Below are 19,435 nucleotides of genomic sequence, written 5' to 3' on the forward strand. Positions count from 1 at the left end.
TGCCATTGTTGCACCATCCCGCCATCTGGATCCACCGCCTCTCTTCCAATCGACCGCACCGTCACCACCCCACTTTCGCCGCCACATCCGCCACCACACAGCCTGATGGCGCCAAAAAGCACGAAGGGCCAGTCTGGCTACTATGGCGTTCGGCCGCGACGATTCAGTTGCTTCGGCGTCGTGTTTCAGTGCGATGGACGACAGTACTGACTCGGCACCTTCGAGACAGCGGACATATTGCCATGTTCAAAAGAAATCATTTGCATGTTTGAAGTGCCGTATTTTGGGGCAGTTGTTGGAGATGAACAATTTTGAGTGCCCTAAAATTCACTTTTTGGTGCCTCATGTTTTACCGCAACAGCTTTTTGGTGTCCTAAAATAGGGCTTTTATCGGAGATGCTCTTTCCATTTTGATTTTATACCTTTTGGCCATTTATACCATCGTGTGAGATGTTTGAACATCGCAATTTTACAAATATCTATAAAAAAAGGAAACATAATTTTTTCACTAAAACTGTGAAAGAAGATCTAAAAGGCGTCATCTTTATTCGGAGAATAAAACGGACGAGCTTTAACCCCACTCACACACCAACGCACCTTACAATCAATTTCATCGCCCTTTAAAGTACACGCAACCTTTCTTTCTATACTTCTATCTTCAGTTTCCTTTTCCTATCCGGCAGACAGGATCTGCTCCGGGTCCTCCTCCCCTAGCTGGCTGGAGACTGGGTTATGCCAGCGATCATGCTCAGTGCCATGCAAGGCTGGTCGGCCGGCACCTGCCAAGCACCACAGATCACACGAGAAATAAGCAAAGCATATTATGTTCAGTTAAGGATCCAGTAGAAATGTGGTGTGCCGCGACTTACGAAGTGGCCGGCGCCGAGGATCCAGTAGAAATGCAGGTTCTTGTAGGATCTGACGAAGGCCTTGGTGACCTTGGATGATCCGCAGGACAGAGGCTGCCTCGGCAGGCTCAGGAAGTTCTTCAGCCCATCCCATCTGAAAAGTAGACATGAATTTTTAGAGGCACGAGTGGCGTCTAAATCTTGCAAGAATCTGGAGAAAAGGGTCAGGGAGAAAGGCTTGCTTACTTGAGCTTTTGCACCCATGCTTCCGCGCCCTTGGTCGAGCAAATCACATCCAGCTTCGCAAAGAGTACAAGTAAAGAAAAGAAAAAAAATTCCACTAAGCTCAGTCTGAAGAACATACAACATTAAGAGCGCCCTCTAACCACACACTGACGATGCCCTAAGTAAATTATATGCGTGTTAAAGCTATATAGATGAATAAATAAATAAAATAAATAGCTGAAAAGAACATCTGCAGTTTAAGCAACATGCACGTTCCAGCTAAAGTGGTCTGTTTCACTCCACTGTTTTGACCATGTACATGTGAGACGAGTAGATCGATGGCCGATTGCTGATGCGATCTGAGAATCTGACGATCTGTTCCGACCAATACAACCTGGGAAAAGATAAGTTTTCACTTGCGCGACACACTGTATACTATTCTGAACTTTTGGAGTTCTTTTGGCATGGACCCGCGGGTGTGGTTGTCATTCAGCTTAAAAAATGGAAGGTTCTCTCAAGGACGTCGGTTTTTCTGAACAACAGCCTGTCCGCGTCGTCATTAACACGATTTTCTCTCTCCTAATCGCGGTTGCTTACTCGTCACGGTGCTTCCGTTTGCTAATCTGACAGCAAGAGTAGGGCTATTCTAGTAAGCATGAGTGGATGTGTCTACGCCCATTAGTCGTTAGGACTTGTGCCAAACAACCAGTAAACTTATTATGGCATTCCAAATGTGTTTCTAGTAAGTATCCTAAGCAACTGTCGAGGCTTTTTACGAGCTGGAAGAGAGTAAAAACAATGCAGATCGATGCAGTGGAAGAGAGTAAAAGCAATGCAGAGAAGCAGGCACCTCACCTGGCCATTATAAACCGTGACATCTACGCCGTAAGACAGCAGCTCGTCGACCTGGATGATCAAGCATAAAGCAGAGAGTAAATCAGTGACAGCCCACAAACCATCGTTCGCATCGATCAGTACAGTTTAACATTTTGAAGATCCATCCATCCTGTCATGGGATCCCGCGCTGGATCACTCGCCTCGTCGATCCGTGGCTTCATGAAGTCGTTGACCAGCGCGTTGTAGACGGGGTCCGACAGCTCGTGCCACCTGCAGGTTGGGGACAGGGACATCACATCATATCATGTGCTGGGTGTAACTGTAAACTAGAGCATGAAAGCGAGCTGTTGCCAATGGCGACGCAGGCTCACTCGTGATCTTTGGGGATGATCTTGAGCTTCTCCTTGACGACCCCGTTCATGATGCCGCCGAGGGTGTTGGTGGTGTTGGAGCCGGCTTCCTCCTGGCTGCCGCCGAGGTACGTCGAGTACTTCATCACTTGCGCGCTGCTCGACGTCGTCGGAGTCGACGAGGTCGCCGGTAGGTCCGCGGCCACCGGGTCCATGCCGGCGTCGAGCAAGAAATTGTACATGTCCTGCAAATTGAAATTGCGTTATGCTATCCGTCAGCAAAGGAAATGAGACAAGCACAAGGGTCAAAGAGTCAGCACTCACGACGCTGGCGCTCTTGGAGTCAATGAAATCCAACAGCTCCGACCACGACCCCTGCGAGTCGGCCAGCCGCCCGGCCGCGATCTGCTCCTTCACCGTCGCCGCCTTCCTGAGGCCACAATTCGCGTGCGCATGTGACCGGAGAGTTTTAATTTATTTTTTCCTTCGAAAAGAAAGCCCCGGGAAGCATGCAATGCAAGAACTGAGCTGAGAAATTTAAGAGGACGGTGCAGTCGTGTTTACTTCTTGGCGGCGTCGCCGGCGTTGTCGTCCAGCCTCGAAACCTCCAGGAGCAGCGGCGCGTAAGCGAGCTGCATGCACCGATCAAATTAAATCAGCAATCGGTTCCACACACACACACACACACACACACACACACACACACTCGATCGTGCGCTCTCCAGCAAATGGCCGATTTGCTCACCGTGAAATCCTCCGGCGAGACCCAGCTATCCCCGAGCGCGACGCCGGCGAGCTTGATCTTGAGGTCGCCGGCACGGACGGCCCTTGCGACGGAGAGGCCGAGCGTGGCCGCGTACTTTCCGCCGTAGGACTCGGCGACGAGGAAGAGGGGGCTCCCCTGCTGCAGGGTGGGCAGCTCCTTGGCGAGCGCCTTGAGGAGCGTGGTGGCGTCCGTGGCCGCCTGCCAGTCAGTCGTCACCAGTAGGCTGTCGTCCTCAACGTAACTGTACCCGACACCCACAGGGTTGTCCTGCCATTGACGCACGGTACTCGGTTGGTGTTGCAGACAAAAAACAGCGAGGCGAGAGGAAGAAGACGAGGGAGGGTGTCGCGGTTTGTGGTAGGGATACCACGAAGATGAGGTCGGCCTTCTGCAGCCACGTCGAGTTCCGAGGCTTCAGGTTGACGTCGAGGGGCCCGACCTCCATGAAGTTGCCGATGCCCACCCCCGACGCTCCCTGAGATGAAGACCAATATGATTAGCTCTTGCTGAAGTCAGAATTCTTGCTTGAGAAGCTGCGAGAGGGGAGGAAGATGGACCGTACAGGACCGCCCTGTAGCCAGAGGACGGTCGGCCATGGCCTGGACGGCGTCGACACCCTCTGGGGGCTCTTGTAGTACCACCAGAACAGGTGAGCCTCTGCAGCGCAGAAACAGAGCTTCAGAAGAATTCTCACGTGAAAGATGACCAGCCAGCAGGAGAAAATTGGGATCGAGATGGTGCAAAATGCAAGCGACATGGCGGGACGTTACTTGGTCGGACTTCGACGAACCCCCAGAGCTCCGTGCCGTCGGGGTTGCCGGCGGTGACCGAAGCCGCCGGGCTGGCCCGGAGCAGGGAGAGGCAGAGGAGGAGGGGAAGCAGAGCAAGCAGAGGTCGACCGTGCTTGTCCATTTCCAACTGGCGGGTGGCTTGTGGTTTCTGAGTGCGAGTGGCACGTACTGTGGCCAGCAACAGTCTAAATAGGCGGCGTCTCACCGTCCCATCCCGTTATCCCACGCGTGGGCGACAAGGTATAGCCGTATAGACAACCCGGTGTTGCATGGAATATCGACGAATCATTGATCTCGTCTTCTTTCTCACTGCGATTTTTTACATTTGCTGTTCATCACCCAGCTAGTGGCAACATTCCAGCACGTTTGTCGATTGGTTATCGCATGAAGTAATTGTCTTTTTTTTTCTTTGGAGAAAACTTCCATTCTGCTCAAAGAAAATAAATATATTCATTCCAGCATGTCTGTCAATTCATCAAACATCATGGCAATATAAAGAATACCGAAAATATAATAAATATCATTTATGTCCATAGACCACCTATCGATGACTACAAGCACTCGAGCGAGATGAAGTCACGTTGCCGTTATCACCCCTCCCTTATTGGAGACGGGTAAACCTTGTTTTAGTAGATAGTCGGAAAGTCGTCGTGCTAAGGTCCAAAGGACCAGCGCACTAGAACAACAACCATCACCGATAAAAAGAAATAAGATCAAAAGGATCAAACATATAGACACAAATACGCCGATGAACGAAAATCAGATCAAAGCAGATCCACTGAAGACAAACACCAATTAATCCCACAAGATCCACCAAAGACACACATCCACGCACTTTTCAATGATGCTAGACGCTCCATCGAGACTGCTAGGCTGGGAGAATCTTATTCCATTTTCAGTGAGCCGCTACCGCCTCGCCTTCCTGAACAGGACACAAACCCTAGATAATTTTTTTTTGAAAAAAAGAATCAGGAGCTCTACCGTTGGCAAGGGACGGGATCCACCATACATTCATGGCCCAAAATCACAGAAGACGAGACAGACCAGCGATGGCGCCAACAAAAGGTGGGAAACCCTAATTGGAACCACTCTAGTACATGATGTGTTTCGGGCCAGACTCTACGAACGGTTATCGGAGGCATAAAAGACAATGAGCACCCACAACACTGTTGCCTGAATTTGTTTTTATTTCAATCAATTTTCATCGTGACCACTGGATGCGCATCCAACAAATGAAGTAGACGCTAGTTGTTCTGAGTGACCAAAATTTACTTACTATTTCTATAGAGGAACAACGCCACGTCATTTCAACTAACAACGTGACGCTTCAGACATGGGGTTTTGATCTCTTGTGTAATCATGCTGTTACCGAGATGCCCGGCCAACTTCAACTCATCGATGACTCTTAGCGCATTTTCAACATCGATCCATAAATTTTTTCCCGTATCCGTCCGCGGATAAAAGGACCAGCACATAGGTACGGATGCAGTAGTCAGCCATCCAACACTACCTGCATATATTGGACCCCGCTCTCGCCGCAATCCTCCCACTTCGGCCAGAGCGGGCTCCCCCCCCCCCCCCCCCCCCCCCCTCCCCCTCGGAGGAGGAAAACCGCACCCACCCGAGCACGTAGCCGGGCACCTGGGCGGCCAGCGTGGAGGACAGTCAGGACAAGGCAAGGCGCAGCATGCCACGGGTGGCGTCCTCGGGCTGCAACAACTTCCCCAACTCGGTGAGCACCGCGATCACGACGACGACGATCAAGGCAACTGAAAAGACAACTCATGGAGAGACACCCTCCTGGGTCACGGGCGCCAGCCAAAGAGCAAGTAGCCGGCGGTGGAAGCGCTGAGACAACGCAACAGAACACCGGCCGTGAGGCAGCACCAGGGCGAGGCCAGAGGCCGCTCCACGGTGCGCTTTGCCTCCCCCACATCAACCACGGTGTTGCGCGCTACACTACCCCTCTCGCTGCTGCCAAGGGCGTTGAGGACCATGGAGAAAGACCCAATTGCAGTGTTCTTCTCCGACTTAGGATGCGCCCTCCCACCGCCACCGCACACTGACTGCATGCAGGTGGAGTTTGAAAATGCTATGTTGGAGGCCCTCGCAAGCCCTCTCGACTTCAACAACGATGATGTGCAGGGGCTGAGCGTATCCTCCCCCAAGCGGGTTGTGGCTGGGCCCGTGCCCACCGCCCTCCTGTCAAACGTCCTGCCCTGCGTCGCCCAGTTTACGCCGGCCATGGTGGAGTATGATACATCTCCGTCGTATCTACTTTTCCAAACACGTTTGCCCTTATTTTGGACTCTAACTTGCATGATTTGAATGAAACTAAACCGGACTGACGCTGTTTTCAGCAGAATTGCCATGGTGTTATTTATGTGCAGAAACAAAAATTCTCGGAATGACCTGAAACTCCACGGAGATTATTTTTGGAAATAATAAAAAATACTGGCAAAGAATCAAGGCAAGGGGCCCACACCCTAGCCACGAGGGTGGGGGCGCGCCTGCCCCCCTGGGCGCGCCCCCTACCTCGTGGGCCCCCTGAAGCTCCACCGGCCTCAACTCCAACTCCATATATTCGTGTTCGGGGAGAAAAAAATCAGAGAGAAGGATTCATCGCGTTTTACGATACGGAGCCGCCGCCAAGCCCTAAACTCTCTCGGGGCGGCTGATCCGAAGTCCGTTCGGGGCTCCGGAGAGGGGAATCCGCCGCCGTCGTCATCATCAACCATCCTCCATCACCAATTTCATAATGCTCACCGCCGTGCGTGAGTAATTCCATCGTAGGCTTGCTGGACGGTGATGGGTTGGATGAGATTTATCATGTAATCGAGTTAGTTTTTGTTAGGGTTTGATCCCTAGTATCCACTATGTTCTGAGATTGATGTTGCTATGACTTTGCTATGCTTAATGCTTGTCACTAGGGCCCGAGTGTCATGATTTCAGATCTGAACCTATTATGTTTTCATGAATATATGTGAGTTCTTGATCCTATCTTGCAAGTCTATAGTCAGCTACTATGTGTTATGATCCGGCAACCCCGAAGTGACAATAATCGGGACCACTCCCGGTGATGACCGTAGTTTGAGGAGTTCATGTATTCACTATGTGTTAATGCTTTGGTCCGGTACTCTATTAAAAGGAGGCATTAATATCCCTTAGTTTCCGCTAGGACCCCGCTGCCACGGGAGGGTAGGACAAAAGATGTCATGCAAGTTCTTTTCCATAAGCATGTATGACTATATTCGGAATACATGCCTACATTACATTGATGAACTGGAGCTAGTTCTGTGTCACCCTAGTTTATGACTGTTACATGATGAACCACATTCGGCATAATTCTCTATCACCGATCCAATGTCTACGAGCTTTTCACATATTGTTCTTCGCTTATTTACTTTTCTGTTGCTATTGTTATCATCACTACAAAATACCAAAAATATTACTTTCGCTACCGTTACCTTTTGCTATCGTTACCACTACTATCATATTACTTTGCTACTAAACACTTGCTGTAGGTATTAAGTTTTCAGGTGTGGTTGAATTGACAACTCAGCTGCTAATACTTGAGAATATTCTTTGGCTCCCCTTGTGTTGAATTAATAAATTTGGATTGAATACTCTACCCTCGAAAATTATTGCGATCCCCTATACTTGTGGGTTATCAAGACTATTTTCTGGCGCCGTTGTCGGGGAGCATAGCTCTATTCTGAGTCACTTTGGGATTTATATCTGCTGGTCACTATGAAGAACTTGAAAGACGCGAAAACAAAAATTTATCCCTCAAGTACGAGGGGGGGGGGGTAAGGAACTGTCATCTAGCTCTGCACTTGATTCACCTTCTGTTTTGAGTAAGCTTGTGACACCCAAACCTGCTTCTGCTATTAATTCTGATATGTCGCATATTATTGATGATGCCACTTCTGCTATGCATGATACTTATGATGAAACTACTTCTATGCTTAATACCACTGTGCCACTTGGTGAATTTCTTGATGAACAACTTGCTAGGGCTAGAGAGAATGAAATTATTGAAATTGATAATATTGATGAAAGTGATGATGAAGGCTCTCCTAATAAATATGAATTACCTATTGTGCCTGAGGGCTATGTTATGGATGAAGAAACTAAAAGAGAATTTCTTGCATGCAATGATAGAAGTGATCTTAAGAAAATATTAGCTAAACTTAAACAAAAAACTCTGAATGCTAGAATGAAATATGATCCTGCTTATGTTACTTCACCTATCTTTGTTACTGATAAGGATTATGAATTCTCTATTGATCCTGATATAATCACTTTGGTTGAATCTGATCCTTTTTATGGCTATGAATTTGAAACTGTTGTGGCACATCTTACTAAATTAAATGATATAGCCACGCTGTTCATTAGTGATGAGAGAACTCGCTACTTTTATATCCTTAAAGTATTTCCGTTCTCATTAAATGATGATGCTAAGATATGGTTTAATTCTCTTGATCCTGGTTGTGTGTGTAGTCCCCAGGGTATGATTTATTACTTCTCTGCTAAATATTTCCCTGCTCATAAGAAACAAGTTGCCTTAAGGGATATATAATTTTGTGCAAATTGAAGAAGAGAGTCTCCCACAAGCTTGGGGAAGGCTTCTCCAATTACTTAATGCTTTGCCTGATCATCCTCCTAAGAAAAATGAAATACTTGATATCTTTTATAATGGACTAATCGATGCTTCCAGAGACCACCTGGATAGTTGTGCTGGTTCTGTTTTCAGGGAAAGAACACCAGATGAAGCTGAAATTCTATTGAATAATATGTTGACAAATGAAAATAATTGGACACTTCCTGAGCCTTATTCCTAAACCAACTCCGAAGAAAAGGGGTGTTCTATTTCTCAGTCCTGAAGATATGCAAGAGGAAAAGAAATCCATGAAAGAAAGGGGTATTAAAGCTGAAGATGTTAAGAATTTACCTCCTATTGAAGAAATACATGGTCTTAATTTACCGCCTGTTGAAGAAATATATGGTCTTGATAACCCGACACAGGTAGTAAAGGTAAATTCTCTCTATAGATATGATAAAGCTGAAATCCCTCCTACTAAGTTTGCTAGCCAATGTTTGGATGAGTTTGATAACTTTATGGTTAAACAAGAAGACTTCAATGCTTATTTTGGTAGACGATTGAAACAAAATGCTTATATGATTGAACACTTGGGTGATTATATGTCTAGAGTTAAAGGTGAACTTAAACTCATTAGTAAACATGCTTCTATGGTTACCACTCAAGTAGAACAAGTACTTAAAGCTCAGAATGATTTTCTCAATGAATTAAATAGTAAGAAAAATGATAATGTTGTTAGAGTTATGACTAGAGGTGGTAAAATGACCCAGGAACCTTTGTATCATGAGGGCCATCCTAAGAGAATTGAGCAAGATTCTCAGAGAAATGATATTGATGCTCCTAGTCCTTCTAAGAGGAAGAAAAATAAAAATGATAGGACTTTGCATGCTTCTAGTGAACCTATTATTGACACACTTGAGAATCTCAATGATATCTCTATTTCTGATGCTGAAACACAATGTGGTAATGGACATGAAACTAGTGATAATGTTAATGATAATGTTCATGTTGATGCTCAACCTAGCAATGATAATGAGGTAGAAGCTGAACCTGTTGTTGATCTTGATAACCCACAATCAAAGAATCAACGTTATGATAAAAGAGACTTTGTTGCTAGGAAACACGGTAAGGAAAGAGAGCCTTGGGTTCAGAAACCCATGCCTTTTCCTCCTAAGCCATCCAAGAAAAAGGATGATGAGGATTTTGAGCGCTTTCCTGAAATGATTAGACCTATCTTTTTGCATATGCGTTCGACTGATATGCTTAAAATGAATCCTTATGCTAAGTACATGAAAGATATTGTTACTAATAAAAGAAAGATACCGGAAGCTGAAATTTACATCATACTTGCTAATTATACTTTTAAGGGTGGAATACCTAAGAAGCTAGGAGATCTAGGAGTACCAACTATACCATGCTTCATTAAAAGAAACTATGTTAAAACTGCTTTATGTGATCTTGGAGCCGGTGTTAGTGTTATGCCTCTCTCTTTATATCGTAGACTTGATTTGAATAAGTTGACACCTACTGAAATATCTTTGCAAATGGCTGATAAATCAACTGCTATACCTGTCGGTATTTGTGAGGATGTGCCTGTTGTAACACCCCGGATATGATTTTCCCAATATGTAATCCAACTCTTGCCGTTTCCGGCCTTAAATTGTTTTATTTTCTCGGGTTCGGGTTTTTGGTCTCCGTGTATTGTTGTCGTTGTCATGCATCTCACATCATGTCATCATGTGCATTGCATTTGCATACGTGTTCGTCTCATGCATTCGAGCATTTTCCCCGTTGTCCGTTTTGCATTCCGGCGCTCCGTTCTCCTCCGGTGGTCATTTCTACCTTTCTTTCGTGTGTGGGGATTAAACTTTTCCGTATTGGACCGAGACTTGCCAAGTGGCCTTGGTTTACTACCGGTAGACCGCCTGTCAAGTTTCATACCATTTGGACTTCGTTTGATGCTCCAACGGTTAACCGAGGAACCGAAAAAGCCTCGTGTGTGTTGCAGCCCAATACCCCTCCATTTTGGCCCAAAACCCACCAAAACCGTTTCCATCATCTAGAGCGTTCGATCACGATCGCGTGGCTGAAAACCGCACCTTATTTGGACTCTCCTAACTCCTCCTATGCCTATTTAAAGACCCCCTCCGTTTTCTTCTTCTTCTTCTCCCCGAAACCCTAGATCTGATCCTCCGCACGTCGGACATTGTCCGCGAGGCTCCGGCCACCACCAACTCCGGCCCGCGCCTTCTCCTCCGACCGGATCCTCCCTGCGGCAAGATCTCCGGCGGCTCCGACGATTTTCCGGCGAACCTCGTAAACCGCGCCGGCCGGATCTAGATCTGAAATTTCGGATCGGTTGACTTTTTTTGCCCGAAACCCTAATTATTTGCTCATGTTCATCATGTCGTAACTTTGCACCCGTAACTCCGTTTTGGGCATATAGCATATCAAAATGTTCATCTCAGAGAGCACATTATTTCATCTCATTGCATCATTTTCATTTGAGTTCATCTTGATGCCCGAAATGCTGTTAGAAGAATGCTATTTGAGATAATTGTCAGATCTGCTGCTCCAATTAGAGATTTGTCATTTTTGCCATGATTTATGTGTGCATGATATGCCCCTGAGCTCTTCATGAGTTTTGTTATATGTTTTGCTATCTATCCAGAGGTGCAACCCATGTATTTTTGTGATGTGTGTGGTGACTAGCACGAGCTTGCAAAGTGGAGCATTCGTTAATGCTGATTTCAGGGACTTAGCAATTCCACTAAGTCCTTGATCTGTTTATTTCAATATGCCATATGTTCATGTTTTTTCCTAGTGATCCGTGCCTCTTTTGAGGATGATCAGTAAGGATGTTTTGTTAATCTTGTAGTGCTTTATCCATCCATGTCTTTATTTGCAATTATGGAGCACCCTAGCTTGAGTCAATCGAGCTCTACTTTTGCTATTTCGTGAATCTAGGCAGATTGTCTACTTGTTAGTGATTTTGCCGAGGATGTTGTACTTGATCCGTGCATGCTATGTTATTGTTCTTGCCATGTCTAGCTTGTATTTTGTGTATTATTAATGGGTGTATGCTTAGATTGTCATGACTTGCTCTATAGTGAGTGCATCGAGCTCTTAAACATGTCTACTTAATATCTGTTTCAGCATGCTCCAGTTTTCACTAAGTCCGTGATCTGATCATGTTTTTTTGCCATGTTCACATGCTTGCAAATGTATTTTCTGCTCCCTTTTGGCTCAAGGTCACTAAGGGACTTTTGTTAAGCTCTTTGAGTAGCTCCATGCCATGCTGTACTTTGCCATGTTCAGGTCCTGTAGCATATAGTTTTCATGCTCCGAAGTGGGCTACCTGATCTGAAATTCCAGACAAGTGTTAATTTCACTAAGTCTGAAATCTGTTTGCCAAATGCATTTTTGCCATGCTTGTTTGAACCTGTTAATGGATGAATTGGCCGTATCTCAGTGCTAGTCTTTTATTAAGCATCATAAATGAATCCCTGCCATGTATTTTGTTGCCATGTTTGAGTGCTGTAGCATGTTCATCTTGTTGCATTTAGTTGGCTACTTGATGTAAATCGCAGAACGTGGTCATATTTGAATTGCTTGCCATTTCCAAACCGTAACTCCGATTCCGGTGATCTTTATATCGTTTTCAAGCGATTTCATCTCATCTTTCCAGTGGCACACTTGCATTTCCAAATTGAGGCCAGGTTCATTCATTCCTTGTTAAATCTTGCATATGCATCACATATCGCATCCCGCATAGCATACTATGTTTGCATCATATTGTTTGAGCTTTGCACGTGGTTGATTGTGTCCTTGTTGCTTGTTTGTCTTGTTTGGGTAGAGCCGGGAGACGAGTTCGCTAACGAGGCGCCCGTTGAGTTTGCTTTCGAGGATCCAGTCAACTCTGACAACTTTGCAGGCAAGATGATCATACCCTCGAAATCACTACTATCTTTGCTATGCTAGATGCTCGCTCTTTTGCTATGCTAGATGCTCGCTCTTTTGCTATGCCTATGCTACGATGCCTACGACTTGCTTATCATGCCTCCTAAATTGCCATGTCAAACCTCTAACCCACCATGTCCTAGCAAACCGTTGATTGGCTATGTTACCGCTTTGCTCAGCCCCTGTTATAGCGTTGTTAGTTGCAGGTGAAGATTGGAGACCGTTCCTTGTTGGAACATTATTTACTTGTTGGGATATCATTATATTGCCATGTTATCTTAATGCATCTATATACTTGGTAAAGGGTGGAAGGCTCGGCCTCTCGCCTAGTGCTTTGTTCCACTCTTGCCGCCCTAGTTTCCGTCATATCGGTGTTATGTTCCCGGATTTTGCGTTCCTTACGCAGTTGGGTTATAATGGGAACCCCTTAATAGTTCGCCTTGATTAAAGCTTTTCCAGCAATGCCCAACCTTGGTTTTACCATTTGCCACCTAGCCTTTTTTTCCCTTGGGTTTCCGGAGCCCGAAGGTCATCTTATTTAAACCCCCCCCCCCCGGGCCAATGCTGCTCTGAGTGTTGGTCCAACTCGTTAGCCGCCAGTGGCCACCAGGGGCAACTCTGGGCTGGCCTACCGGAAGTTTGGACAATCTGAGTGTGCCCTGAGAACGAGATATGTGCAGCTCCTATCGGGATTTGTCGGCACATTCGGGCGGTGTTGCTGGATTTGTTTTAACCTGTCGAAGTGTCTTGAAGAACCGAGATACCGAGTCTGATCGGAAAGTCTCGGGAGGAGGTCTATTCCTTCGTTGACCGTGAGAGCTTGTCATGGGCTAAGTTGGGACTCCCCTGCAGGGATTTGAACTTTCGAAAGCCGTGCCCGCGGTTATGGGCAGATGGGAATTTGTTAATGTCCGGTTGTAGATAACTTGAACCTTAACTTAATTAAAATGAATCAACAGTGTGAGTTACCATGATGGTCTCTTCTCGGCGGAGTCCGGGAAGTGAACACGGTATTGGAGTAATGCTTGCCGCAGGATGCCTTCTAGTTACTCGCTCGCGCTTTGCCTCCTCTTCTTGCTCTCTTTTGCGAACAGGATAGCCACCATATATGATAGTCGCTTGTTGCAGCTCCACATATTTTCCTTGCCTTACCTATTTTAAGCTTAAATAGTCTTGATCGCGAGGGTGCGAGATTGCTGAGTCCCTGTGGCTCACAGATTACTTCCAAACCAGATGCATGGCCTGATGATTCCGTTCCAGATGACGCGCTTGAGCTCAAGTGGGAGTTTGACGAGGACTCACGCCGATACTACGTGTCTTTCCCTGATAATCAGTAGTGGTGCCCAGTTGGGGTGATCGGGACCGTGTCACATGTTGGATTATCTTTTATTTTGGCGCCGTAGTCGGGCCATGAGTGTTTGAATGTTGTAATACTATTTATGTACTTTGATTGACGTGACGAGTGTAAGCCAACTATGTATCTCCCCTTTATTATCTATATTACATGGGATGTTGTGAAGATTGCCTAACTTGCGACATTGCTTTCAATGCGGTTATGTCTCTAAGTCGTGCCTCCACACGTGGGAGCTATAGCCGCATCGAGGGTGTTACACCTGTTGTGGTTGCAAACGTTACTATTTTAACGGACTTTGTTATTCTTGATATTCCCGAGGATGATAGTATCTCTATTATTCTTGGAAGACCCTTTTTAATACTGCAGGGGCTGTTATTGATTGCACCAAAGGCAATGCCACTTTTCACGTTAATGGTAATGAGCATACGGTACACTTGCCGAGGAAACAACCTCAAGCTACAGTATCAATTCTATTGAAAAAATTCCATTGATTATTTTTGGAGGTTTTGAATTTCCTCTTCTACTGTCAAGAAGAAATATGATATTCTTATTATTGGGGATGTGCATATCCCCTTTGAGGTAACCTAGTGTTATTCGAAAATTCTCTGGTTCCATGTTACTCGGAATGAGTTTGTTAACAAGACCTGATCAACCTTGTTAGTGGATTCCTTTTGATGAGCATGAGATGGATGAATTTAGTAAACACAACTCTCTGTACCCTCTTTTTACTTTCTGTTATTCATATTAATAAAGCAAAAATAGTAATTTCTGTCTATTTTCTGAATTATCCATGCAATAAAAAATACCCCAAAAATAAAAGTTCTCCAAATGCCCTAAAAATTAAATATGATTTTTTTTCTAAAATATTTGAGAATATCTGGCGCTGAGAACACACCAGGGGGAGCAAGCACCTGGCCATGAGGGTCCACGGCGCGCCCACCCCCTGGGCGCGCCCCCTGCCTCGTGGGCCCACGGTGGCTCCCCTCCACTTATTCCTGCACCCACACACTTCTTCTTCCTCCAAAAAAATCACCATCCAGCTCAAGCACGAGTTCTAGCTCATTTTGCTGCGATTTTCGATCTCCTTGCTCAAAGCACCTCTCATAAAACTGCTTTGGGGGATTGTTCCTTGGTATGTGACTCCTCCATTGCTCCAATTAGTTTTTGTTCTAGTGCTTTATTCATTGCAAATTTGTGTTGTCTATGTGACCATGTTCTTGAGCTTGCATGTCAAATTTATATGGTTCCAAGTAGTTCTAATGCATGATATAGGCCCTAGGCACTTGTAGGAGTAGTTGCTATCAATTTTGTTGAGTGTGGTTTACTTTTTTTTGAAGTTACTAAAAATTTCAGAAATTTTTCAGAGGAAAAAATATGCTTAGGAAAATGTACCAAGGTGGTTCTTCAAGGAAACAAGGACCCAGACTTGCAATGGGTGATGCTGATGATGAGCCACCAAGGGACGCTCCAGTGCGGCCTTGTGAATGGCCTTCAGAGGACTTCATGGATCAAGATGGAATTAAGGAAGAATTTAACGCATACTTGCGTAACGCTGATCTTGTGAGCTTCGAGGCAGAAAAGTGCCGCCAGTACCACTATCTCACTAGTTCCTTTGTGAGGAGGTTTGAATTTTCATCTTCACGCAATTCTCAAACTGTCCTGTTTGATCTTTATGAAAATTCTTATACTATGGACTTGGAGGATTTTACCACTGCTTGCAAACTTCCACAATGGGGTAGTGCTAGTGAACCTCGCAAATCTGAATTTAGAGATTTTCTTGCTAATATAACTGTGGGGGAATTTAGAGATATAGCACAAGCTACCATAGGGAGCCTTCATTTTCCTGCTATACATTATTTTGCTCTCTTCATAGGTAGGTGCATAAATGGTAAGGATGAAGCATGTCACATGTGTGTCTCTGACCTCAGTATTCCTAGGAGTGCTGTGTTAGAAGATAAATCTTATAATTTGGCAGCCATTGTTGCACGTAGGTGGCATCATAATAGATTTAGTGGAGATTTCTTTGGTGGAATTTATGCAACCTGTATAGCTAATTTTCTTGGTATAACCATACGTGAGGATGATATTGAGTTGCCTCCTGCTTATTTGGATTATGAGGCTATGGTTCATCATCATTTTGTTGAGAGGAACGATCGGTTCCTCTAGTACTGACTAATCTTTAATAGACGACGCACCTATCACGTCGCTCTCCCTGCTTCTACTTTCTTTGACTTTCAGGCAAAAGGGAGATATTTTATAACCAGAGAGGAGGCGGAAGAGTATAAGAGGAGGGTTGAGATAGCTCGCCTCCAAGCTGCAGCCCACAATGCAATGACTACTACATCTCAGTACGACCCCAACTACAACTTTGGATATCCGCCAGGCCATCCGTGGCAATAAACCCACTTAGGCCAAAAGCCTAAGCTTGGGGGAGCACGTACTTCTCACCGACATTACATTCATGTTCACACACTAATTGCTAGATGTCGGTGCTCATACTTTTTCATTGTAATATCCATGCTAGTTTATTTCTTTTTATGCTTTCTTCTTGTGTGTTTGATAAACCTTAAGAAAAACCAAAAAAAATTAGTTGTAGATTTTAGCTAGTTTTAATTTCCATGTTTGTAGTAGTAATTAAAAAGGAAAACCCAAAAAGATTTCATGTTCTTCTTTTGCTTGTTGGGAGCTTCCCCGTGTAAATAGTTTTATTTATTTTCTTTTCTTTGGGGGTCGATAGGAGAAGACCATAATTAAATTGTTGAAGTGATTCCTATATGCATTATTATTGATTTAACCAAGAGTCCATATTGCCTTGTCTTCTCCTGTTTATTGAATGCTTGCAGATTCCAGCTTAGTCCAATGCACATGCACTGTTATTATTATTCACATCATTTGGTCGTGCAAGTGAAAGGCAATTATGACGATATATGATGGACTGATTGAGATGGGAGAAGCTGGTATGAACTCGACCTCTCTTGTTTTTGTAAATATGATTAGTTCATCGTTCCTGATTCAGCCTATTATGAATAAACATGCTTGCAATGACAATTAGAGATTATAGTTGCTTATGCCATGCTTAATTAGCTAGGGGCTTATAATGGTTTACCTTGCGTGTCAACATGCTATTAAAATGGTTGTGATGTGATATTATAGGGTGGTATCCTCTTTTGAATGATTCGAGTGGCTTGACTTGGCACATGTTCACGCATGTAGTTGAAACAAAATCAACATAGCCTCTACGATATTTATGTTCATGGTGCATTATATCCTACTCATGCTTGCATTCGGTGTTGATTAATTTTAATGCATGTTCATGACTGTTGTCGCTCTCTAGCTGGTCGCTTCCCAGTCTTTTTCTAGCCTTCACCTATACTAAGCGAGAATACTGCTTGTGCATCCAATCCCATAGACCCCAAAGTTGTTCTATGTGAGTCCACCATACCTACCTATATACGGTATCTACCTACCATTCCAAGTAAATTTGTATGTGCCAAACTCTAAACCTTCAAATAAACATTCTGTTTTGTATGCTAATAGATCATGTATCAACTAGGGATGTTCGTATCTTCCATGTTAGGCGGGTTATTCTCAAGAGGAGTGGACTCCGCTCCTCACTCACGAGAAAATGGCTGGTCATCGGGATGCCCAGTCCCATGCTTTATGCAAATCAAATCAAAATAATTGCAAATAAAACTCCCCCGGGACTGTTGTTAGTTGGAGGCACTCGTTGTTTCGAGCAAGCCATGGGTTGATGCTTGTTGGTGGAGGGGGAGTATTAACTTTACCATTATGTTTGGGAACCGCCTATAATGTGTGTAGGATGGAAGAAATCACCATCTCTTGGTTGTTATGTTGACAATGAAAGTATACCACTCAAAATATTATTCACCTCTATTTCAAAGTCGAGCTCTGGCACCTCTACAAATCCCTGCTTCCCTCTGCGAAGGGCCTATCTATTTACTTTTATGTTGAGTCATCATCCTCTTATTAAAAAGCACCAGTTGGAGAGCACGGATGTCATTTGCATTCATTACTGTTAGTTTAAATTGAGTATGACTTGACTGGATCTCTTTTACCATGAATTACAATGTCTAGTCAGTCCTTGATCTTTAAAGGTGCTCTGCATTTATGTTTCTCGGTCTCAGAAAAGGCTAGCGAGATAGCGTCTTGTTATATCATATTATGATTGTTTTGAGAAAGTGTTGTCATCTGAGATTTATTATTATTGCTCGCTAGTTGATTATGCCATTGATATGAGTAAACATGAGACCTAAGAGTTATTGTGAATATGGTTAGTTCATAATCTTTGGTGAAAACTTGAATGCTGGCTTTACATATTTACAACAACAAGAGCAAACAAAGTTTGTAAAAGTTTTTCTTTATCACTTTTAGTTTGTCAACTGAATTGCTTGAGGACAAGCAAAGATTTAAGCTTGGGGGAGTTGATACGTCTCTATCGTATCTACTTTTCAAACACTTTTGCCCTTGTTTTGGACTCTAACTTGCATGATTTGAATGGAACTAACCCGGACTGACGTTGTTTTCAGCAGAATTGTCATGGTATTATTTATGTGCAGAAAAAAAAGTTCTCGGAATGACCTAAAACTCCACGGAGATTATTTTTGGAAATAATAAAAAATACTGGCAAAGAATCAAGGCCAGGGGGCCCACACCCTAGCCACGAGGGTGGGGGGCGCGCCTGCCCCTCCTGAGCACGCCCCCTGCCTCGTGGCCCCCCTGGAGCTCCACCGACCTCAACTCCAACTCCATATATTCGTGTTCGAGGAGAAAAAAATGAAGGAGAAGGATTCATCGCATTTTACGATACAGAGCCACCGCCAAGCTGAAAGTGCGTTATATCACTAGAGGGGGGTGAATAGGCGATTTTTATGAAATTCTTCACTAAGGAATTTGCCAGTGAGGAAATTCCTTAGCGAAGAACTTCTAGCAGCGGAATAAGTACTCAAAAGTAAACATAACAGAATACAAGCATAGTCATCATGATGAAATGAAGACAGGCACAGAGTACAGGAAGCGAAAGCACAGGATAACACAGGATGAAGACAAACAGACTGAAGAAATTGAACTGAGGAAATTGAGAAAGTCTTCAGTCAAAGTCTTCAAACACAGATATGAACAAACACACAACACATTTATGAGGAAATGAAAGAGTTGAGGGAATAGAACCAGTAAGCTTGGTGAAGATAATGATTTGGTAGACCAGTTCCAACTGCTGTCTCAGTTGTACGTCTGGTTGGAGCGGCTGAGTATTTAAACTCTAGGACACACAGTCCCAGACACCCAGTCCTAAACACGCAGCTCAGGACACCAAGTCCCCACCGTATTCTCCTTGAACTAAGGTCACACAGACCTCGTCCAATCACTCATGGTAAGTCTTCAGGTGACTTCCGAACCTTCACAAACTTGGTCACTCAGCGATCCACAATTCCTCTTGGATGCTCTAGACCATGACGCCTAACCGTCTGGAAGAAGCACAGTCTTCAAAGGTAACAAGCGTCGGATCCACGCAGGATCAATCTCTTCAGTGATGCTCAATCACTTGTGGTTTGTAGGTGTTTGGGTTTTTCCTCACTTGATGATTTTCGCTCAAAGTCCTTGGAGGATGGGTTGCTCTCAAATGACAAGTGTCAGTTTCTCTTGAAGTAGCCAACCAGCTAGTGGTTGTAGGGGGCGTCTATTT

General features: G+C 44.7%; 1 protein-coding gene across 1 annotated transcript; it reads right to left on the reverse strand.

Moving 5' to 3' along the window:
- Positions 1 to 517: 517 nt before the first annotated feature.
- Positions 518 to 4,029, reverse strand: LOC123047117 (serine carboxypeptidase-like 51). Its single transcript, XM_044470611.1, has 12 exons — positions 3,797 to 4,029; positions 3,589 to 3,683; positions 3,394 to 3,501; positions 3,006 to 3,293; positions 2,825 to 2,892; positions 2,585 to 2,690; positions 2,282 to 2,505; positions 2,111 to 2,180; positions 1,929 to 1,979; positions 1,095 to 1,147; positions 870 to 1,002; positions 518 to 779 (listed from the first exon to the last, which is right to left on the reverse strand). Exons 1-12 carry the CDS (start codon positions 3,936 to 3,938, stop codon positions 711 to 713), a joined length of 1,407 nt encoding a protein of 468 aa, XP_044326546.1. The 5' UTR covers positions 3,939 to 4,029; the 3' UTR covers positions 518 to 710.
- Between the last annotated feature and the right edge of the window lie 15,406 nt (positions 4,030 to 19,435).

This window comes from Triticum aestivum, chromosome 1A, assembly GCF_018294505.1.
Source record: "Triticum aestivum cultivar Chinese Spring chromosome 1A, IWGSC CS RefSeq v2.1, whole genome shotgun sequence".
Taxonomy (NCBI): domain Eukaryota; kingdom Viridiplantae; phylum Streptophyta; class Magnoliopsida; order Poales; family Poaceae; genus Triticum; species Triticum aestivum.

Coding starts and splice junctions, on each gene's coding strand:
- LOC123047117 (XM_044470611.1), bottom strand. CDS start 3,938: ATGGACAAGCACGGTCGACCTCTGCTTGCTCTGCTTCCCCTCCTCCTC. Junction 2,893..3,005: donor TCTCGCCGGAGGATTTCACG/GTGAGCAAATCG, acceptor CGGTGCATGCAG/CTCGCTTACGCGCCGCTGCT. Junction 2,506..2,584: donor ACTCCAAGAGCGCCAGCGTC/GTGAGTGCTGAC, acceptor TTCAATTTGCAG/GACATGTACAATTTCTTGCT.